Source organism: Atta colombica, unplaced genomic scaffold (assembly GCF_001594045.1).
Source record: "Atta colombica isolate Treedump-2 unplaced genomic scaffold, Acol1.0 scaffold88, whole genome shotgun sequence".
Classification (NCBI taxonomy): domain Eukaryota; kingdom Metazoa; phylum Arthropoda; class Insecta; order Hymenoptera; family Formicidae; genus Atta; species Atta colombica.
In genome coordinates, this window is record NW_017259581.1 from 1,571,534 (window position 1) to 1,579,091 (window position 7,558).

A 7,558-nucleotide genomic window follows, 5' to 3' on the forward strand; every position below is an offset into this window, starting at 1 on the left:
TTTGTTATATCTATTTTCAATTATACTTATATTAAATGAATAATGGAGATTTTTTTTATGTTTCTGATTCTTATTAGCCTTTTATATCTATCATTGTCGTATTTTGAAAAGCTTAAGCGTCCTGTTATATTTTAAATTTTTTAGAGAGTAAATTAATTTTCAAGTAGCAAAGAATTTAGACAATATAATAAAAACTGTCGATTTACCGGTGGCGCAGATGCCGCCGATGATCCAGACGAGGCAGACACCGGCGAGAAGGCCGCGCGTCCTCGCGGAGGTCGCCGCCGGCCGCTGCTCCATCCTCTTGCCTCGCCGTTGCGCGACGTTGACCTCACTCCCTAGCTCCCCTTCTCCCCCTCCCCCTCCTCGTCTTCGTCCGTCGCCTTCTTCTCCACCGTCGTAGCCTGCCTCCTTCGCTCGCAACCGTTGCGCGTAAGAAGCTCCGGAAGCGTACGGGCTACGCCAATCGCGGCAATTCGCGCCGCGTTCCCGTCACACGCACACTCGCGACTCGCATTCCGCGATGCTCGCCGATGCTCTTTCCCCTCCGTTCCTTCTCGATCACGTTCGAAGGAGGCGCGAGGCGTACAAACGTCCGTTCAAGGTTCTTAAGTTCCACTATCGCTGGATATTAGCCACTGGAATAAACCTTCAATTATATAAGATTGGAGTCAGCCTTCCTTCTTCTTTTTTTCTTCTCTTTTTTCCAATATGGATTTCCGTGAAGGTCAATATTACAATAGCATAAAAATTCAATGATCCAACGATCAAGAGTCAAGCCTTCACGGAGAGATCGATTAATCATTAATCCTCCTTTTATCGAGGGAATTTAAGAAGAATTGCACTCAAGTTGGACTTGCATCCTTCTCTCTTTACAAGGAGAAAGAAACATCAGAAAAGAAGAAAAGAAACATCAGAGATGTAAAAGGTTTTAACCGTTAATGAAAATTACGCCCTCGAATGTATCTTGTTCGAAAGGTCGCTCGTTCACCGAGCCGACTTCGTGTTTCTCTTTAAAGACGGGCTCGCTCCTCGCGATCTGCCCTTCTTCTTCCTCTCTCACTTCTTCCCACGCTCTTCTCTCTTCCACGCGAGAACTGACGTCCGAGAGGGAATCCACAGGAATTAACGATGGAAGGGATCCACATCGATCAAGATCGATCGTCGTCTCCGTCGCTCCCGTTCGCTTTTGATTGTAAATCAAATATACAACCGCCGATCGCAGACTTAGCCGAAACGTAGTCAACCGTGTTCAGTTTTCACTCTCGCTTCTCACTCGACGACACGACGCGTTTGAACTCTCCGCGGAAGGTCTCGCGTAAAACGCACACGCGGTACCTCCGCAGTGTCAACAGTAAAAAGTTCGTATGACGAGTGAATTCTTCCCCGCCACCCAAGGTCTTCCTCCCCGCGGGAGGGAAGATAAACGCGAAGGCGACGCGGACGCTCGCACACGTTCACCTGGTAACACCTGGCAACACCTGGTGAAGGTGTACACAACACCGTTGAAATCGGCTCGCGGAGAAGTTCACGGAGGATGTCAGACCGGACGCCGAGGAACACGGAGGAAACGCTTGATCGCGATTCACTTCCTCCTATCGCGACGAGAGAATTGGACCGATCTCGAGGCACCGTTTAAGTTGGTCCAAATTCCGTTGCAGTCGACGCGCTCGCACCGCGTCGCTCGGCAAACGCGTTGGCACGACAAGCAAAGGAGCCTCAACTTGAAATCGCGTACACGCGCATGCCCCTCGCAGGCGCTACTGACCGGCCAATCGTCGTCGAGTATTCGCTCGCGCTCTCGCTCAGCCGCGTTCAGCAACGCATTAACGAGCGGACAATGTCGTGTCGCATAACGCGACACCGGCCAATCAAACGTCGCTGCGGCTAGGGAATTTCGAGTTCCCGCCGATTCTTGCGGTGTGCCACTTGTTGAATGCCGTTGGAAAAACGAAGAACGAAAGAATAAAATTAAGACCGACTTTAATTAGCTTCGATTAACTTATACTCATAGTCAGGCCTTATATATATATATTTAAATCTTTCTTAAATTTATTTTTAGATACTTTACGAATTATTTCATTGACTGCTGAGCATCTAAAGATAAATTTAAGAAAGCCTTAAGTACAGGTTCAAAGTACAAAGATCTGACTATGAATACGGGCATTAGGTCCGTTTTAATTTTAATCGAGGCGTAAATTCTTTTTGCCTCTGTCTCTTTTCAGTTTTAAAACGAGATAGAGAGAGTTTTATTTTACTTAAAATAAAAGTAACGTTGGTGCAACCGAGTCTTAATCAACATTTTATTAAGGCCTGATTGTACAAACATTACTTTAATTTTAAACGTGGCTTAAAACTCTCTCTCTTTCTGTCTCTCTATCGGTTTTTTTAAAAAAAGAAAAAGAGATTTTTAAACTTTGCCTAAAATCAAATAACGTTGCTGCGGTAATCGGGAGCACTACAAACAAAAACGTTGAATTAATTAATAAAAAGGTTTGTTTGATATATTGAAAAAGTTAAGAAGTGTATATTAGAGATTTTGCTATTTGAATATAAATTGTTGATTTAAAATAAAATGTTGATTTAAGTTAATTTTCAAGCAAGGATGTCAAATGATGTCTTTAACGCTAATAAAGTGTCTTTAAAGCGTAACCTAATTGCTACTTGCAATTATCCTTAAAAAAGGAACTTTTTTATTAAAAGCAATGAAATGAAAATTCTGAGTATGCGCATACATGTGCAAATGATGAACAATTGCGAATAAGTTACAGAAAGTTTATTTTTTGAAATTTTGGAAAGAGCTAATTTCACACATGTAACATTGAAAAAAATTAATTATCTACAATTTTTTGAAAATGCATATTCGATACAATGCAATTGTGATCGTAGCAATTTGTGAAATTTCTTTTTAAATTAAAAAAGCTTTCATGACAGGTAATATCTGAATTGTGTATGTCTCTCGCGTTTAAAATGAAAATTCAAATAAATTGACTGATGGATCTAGATTAATATTGCTCTTTAATTACAATAAAAAATATGTTGAATTTGTAAAGAAAAAATATTGAGAATGAATTTAAAAATTGAAAGAATCGAAATTGATTTTGATACTTCGAAAATTCTTTGACTCAAAAGAATGTTCTCAACAAAATTGTCAAAAAACGATCGTTAATCGTTTACTGCGCAAGTGCGTGACTTTTACTATTGCGTTCCGAAAGTAGTTTTAAAATGTATTTCAGGGCGACTTCGATCAAACTATGATCAACTTGTGCAAATCATTTTGTTACATAATATGAGTAGAATTATTAATTTTTCATTGTTCAATAAAATAGAAATTATGTTAGATAATAAAGATAATAAATAATTCACGATTTCGCTAACAAGAACAATAGTTCTGCTTGAATTAAAAAATATGAAAAGAATTTTAATTGATTAATTTAGATTACACTTTGATTGTCAAGCTAATTTCGAAATTGAGTTTAATATCTACAATAACATATTATTTTAATTCTTTATTTAATTCTTTTCCTTTTATCTTTATTTCCTAATATCTTAAAATTTTAATTTCTAAGCTAGTGACAAAGAATTATGTATTAAAAAATTTTGTAATAAGCATTTTATTGAAAATTAGTTGAAGTTACCATACGAATGTGTAATTGTCTAGTAAATTTTTCTCATTCAGTTAGTAAGTTGGTGTAGCCTAAATATTCATTCTTCCCGCCAATATTCCAGCTGCTTTCATTTGTTTTGTCGTGCATGGGACATGGCATGCACATGGACGACGAGTGACGACTGCGCCCACACGATTTCAGTATTTTCAGTTGATTTCAATTCGGAATAGGATCGAGTAGGATTCAGAATGACGACTCAGGAGAGCACAATCGAATGCGATGTAAATATTTATTTCGTCATACCGAGTCACCTGAAATCCGAAGATGATTGCAGCGAGAATATGTGGCAGACATTTGATGTTCGTATCCTTTCTTTGCTAGAGTTATAAAGTTTTTTTCGTCGTTTTTTCAAGCAGTATTGTAAGTCGACATGCGAAAGATACAGAGGCGATTTTACGTTTTCTAATACTTTTGCTTTTCTTGGTCACGTCTTTTTCTCTTGTTGGTTTTAAAACATGTTATTGTTTTATTCTAGAAATGTAATAAACTTAGTTTGCATCCAGTTTGGATTAGCGAACAGGTTTGCTATAACATGGAACCACAGAAAAACGATGTATTTGTTATAGAGGAATTTAAAGGAGAAGTATTTGAGAAACTGAAGAACTTTAAATGCTCGTAAGTTTGCAAGCTAACTATCTAGGTACAGAAGTCACAATAAACACATAAGTTATAATAATATTGAGGTTGTCTCATTATAGAGTGCTTTTCATTTGATGTCATAAGTCGATACAAGTGTCGTTCTATTTTTGTCAATCTCTGAATCAAAAAGAAATAGAATAATACTTGTGTTGACTTGTGTCATCTTATAAATAGAAAGCATCTATGATCTTGTTTATCTCTTATAAGTTCACATTGACTTACAAATTTCTATTATAATGACATTATTTGTTTTACTTAGCTCTTTTGCTGTAAACAAGTTTTTAATCTAAAACATAAATTATTAATTAATGTTTACGTTATCGCAACAGGTATATATATCTTATCATGATTGTAATTAAAAATAGCTGGATGAAGAATCTTTAATTACAAATTTATATTTTAGCAGAATAGTATCACCGAAATGTCTGCTAATTTGTTTTTTAAATGGAGAATCAATACCAGAAGGAAAGAGCCCAATTTATACAACATCCATGAGAAAAATGTGCATTTGTGCATCAGGTTTTGATGCCGAAATTAAGGTATAGTAATTTTGTATAAACTTTAATTATTTGTAACAATGATAGTTTCGATTGCTATTACAGGACTGGATACAACAACGAGTTGAATATATGGGAGGTATCTTCACAAAGCAATTGAGAAGTTCTGTCACACATTTAGTAGCGGATAATGTGATGTCTGCAAAATACGAGGTATTACATTTATAATATATAATATATATAATTTATTTATAATATATAATTGATTTTTAAACAATTTTATTAAAAATATTGAGAATCTTATTGTATAAAATTAAAATTATATTTTATGAAATTGTGTTAAAATTTTATCTTATTCTATATTTATTTAAATCATTATTTTGTGATATAACATAATGCAGTAGAAATTTAATTTATTAAAAATTTTATTTATAGAAAGCTATAGAAATGAAAATACCAGTTATGACGAAAGAATGGATAGAAGCTGTCTGGAAAGAAAATTTGAAGGAGGTGATTAAGGCTGATGATAAGATTTTTGATAGATACAAATGTCCAGTTTTTATGAATCTAATAGTTACTTCAACAAATATTCAAAGACGGCAAAAAGAAGAAATTAAATGTTTAATACAACAACATGGAGGAGTAAGTTAAATTTTTATATATATGTATATGATAGTAGTAAAAAATGTAGCAGTTGGCTGTAATGTTATATTTATGTTTTACAGATATTCATGGGTCCTCTTGATGGAACAAAGGTTCGAGTAGTTCTAACTACTGAAATTGGTCCATTGAGTGATAAATTAAAGTATGCAATGGAAAATGATATAGCCTGTTTGAAACTTGATTGGGTATACGAAAGTATTAAAATAGGATATGCTCTACCCTTTCCTAATTTTATTATCCAATCTGTAAAAGCATGTTCAACACCGGAAAAATCAAACAGTACGTATATATAATTGAAGAAGTCTCATTATCAAATATATCTGAAAATTTGTTGATATTATCTAAAATTTTAAAAATAGATAAATAGAAAATAAGTGTCAAATTTTTCAACTCTATTTGAATACTTGCTTTTGATATCTCGTCAGCTAAGAACTCATTGTAAAGGTTCCATTGAGATGTGTGTGTCAGGTAAATAGCCAATTCAGATTCAAAATTTGAAAGAGAAGAAAATGATAAATAATGTGACGGAAATGCTATATGTTTTCCAATTACGGCAAAAGCCTTGATTCCGTTAAAATGAAGTAATTGAAGATTTTAAGAATCACTGATTCCGAATCGGGTACAAAATTTGAAAATTTAAAATGGGAGATCGAAATGATAAAAGTTTTCCAATTTAGATGAAATGTAGTATTAAAGAATATAAGGATCGCTGATTTCAAATTCAAATGCAAAACTTAAAAAAATGACAACCAATATGGCAGACGAAAATGCTAAAAGTCTTTTGATTTCAGTAAAATATAGTTTTAGAAGGTTTTTAAGATCGTCGATTCCGAACTCAAATTTTGAAATTAAAAAAATGATTGAAACAATATGGCTGATGGAAATGCTTAAAGTCCAATTTTGGCAAAATACAGTTTTACTACCCGAAATTACAAGAGTAGATTTAGACTTAGATAGAAAAATAGAAAGCAGAAAAGTGATAGCAATCAGAACTTACACTGGTCGCTGGTTTCGGCCAATTTCGACTTTCTGTGCTGTTTACTATCAAGTAACACAAATTTTGATTGGTTGCTGCTTTTCTGCTTTTTGTTTTTCTATCAAGATCTGAACCCAATCTAAGAAGAACCCAGTCTAAAGTAATCTTTAAGATGCTTACAAGACCTTTTTTGTCCATAGTATAGATATAATGTTGTATGGTAAACTAGAAATTGACCAATTCAAGAATGCACATAATTTAACTACTGTATTTTGTCAATTGTAGATGGAGATGTTTATTTGAAGACAGTGCGCGCGTAGCATTGAATGTGCTAGTACATTTAAATTCGGTATATCTGATAATAACAGAAAGTTATTGTGGTCTTTTAACAATATAAGCAGTTGTATTAATTACTTTATAATATAATGATTGATAAAATTAAACAGAATAAATAGCATTTTTACATATTTTTTTTTAGCTCAAGAATTGCTCAACTGTTCTAACATTAGCTCTATAGCACACGATAAACGTCACACTAATATGATAAGTGAGAGTTTTTGTACAACAATATCGAATTATTCCAATATAGATGCAGTAATTGGTAAACCCTCAAGTAGTAAGTATAATATATTAAATTTAATATATTAAGTTTAATATATTAGGTCGGGGAAAACGTTTCTTTGTATTAAAAAAAATTTTTTTGCAAACGTTTTTCATTTGTTGCGACATTTTCGTTACAATTATGTCATTTGCTAGAGTAAAGTTTCAGCTTTAAGAATCTGTTTATTAAATTGCGATATGATGATTTTTATCGCGCGTTATGACCAATCGAAGTCAGAATGCTGCTCGCAAGTAACTCAGGAACAAAAAATCATAGAAATATTTAAAAAAAATGATTTTGTAAGGAAACTTTCACGATAGATAGTCGCAAATTTTTGTAAATTTTTTTTGGGCACGTTAGAGACCCCCAAATCTTTTTCAGCTCGTTTTTTAAATATAAAAATTACCAAACTCACAGAACTAAAAAATATAAAATAGTAACCTTTCGAAAATAAAAATTTCAAGCTTTAAAACCCTTTTTTAAATTTAAATTTCGTTCGTTTTTTGACGAAGAT

The 7,558-nt window shown here is 33.8% G+C and overlaps 2 protein-coding genes across 4 annotated transcripts in view; one reads left to right on the forward strand and one right to left on the reverse strand.

Moving 5' to 3' along the window:
• The window catches only part of LOC108693174 (protein sidekick), a 39,907-nt gene extending 39,151 nt beyond the window's left edge, over positions 1–756 (reverse strand). The window contains exon 1 of the mRNA XM_018201984.1: positions 207–756. Within this exon, the coding sequence (XP_018057473.1) occupies positions 207–300 (94 nt within the window). The 5' untranslated portion in view covers positions 301–756. The remainder of the gene's footprint in view (positions 1–206) is intronic.
• Positions 757–3,760: 3,004 nt separating this feature from the next.
• Positions 3,761–7,558, forward strand: part of LOC108693088 (DNA topoisomerase 2-binding protein 1-A) — a 14,458-nt gene continuing 10,660 nt past the window's right edge. Inside the window, exons 1-7 of one of the 3 annotated variants that reach the window (XM_018201784.1) lie at positions 3,761–3,967; positions 4,144–4,283; positions 4,711–4,846; positions 4,910–5,017; positions 5,240–5,446; positions 5,530–5,746; positions 6,922–7,059. In XM_018201784.1, coding sequence (XP_018057273.1) covers positions 3,857–3,967; positions 4,144–4,283; positions 4,711–4,846; positions 4,910–5,017; positions 5,240–5,446; positions 5,530–5,746; positions 6,922–7,059 — 1,057 coding nt within the window. In that variant the 5' untranslated portion in view covers positions 3,761–3,856. Of the gene's footprint in view, positions 3,968–4,143; positions 4,284–4,566; positions 4,637–4,710; positions 4,847–4,909; positions 5,018–5,239; positions 5,447–5,529; positions 5,747–6,921; positions 7,060–7,558 lie in introns of those variants that run through there. The other 2 variants (XM_018201785.1, XM_018201786.1) reach the window with 2 other exon arrangements.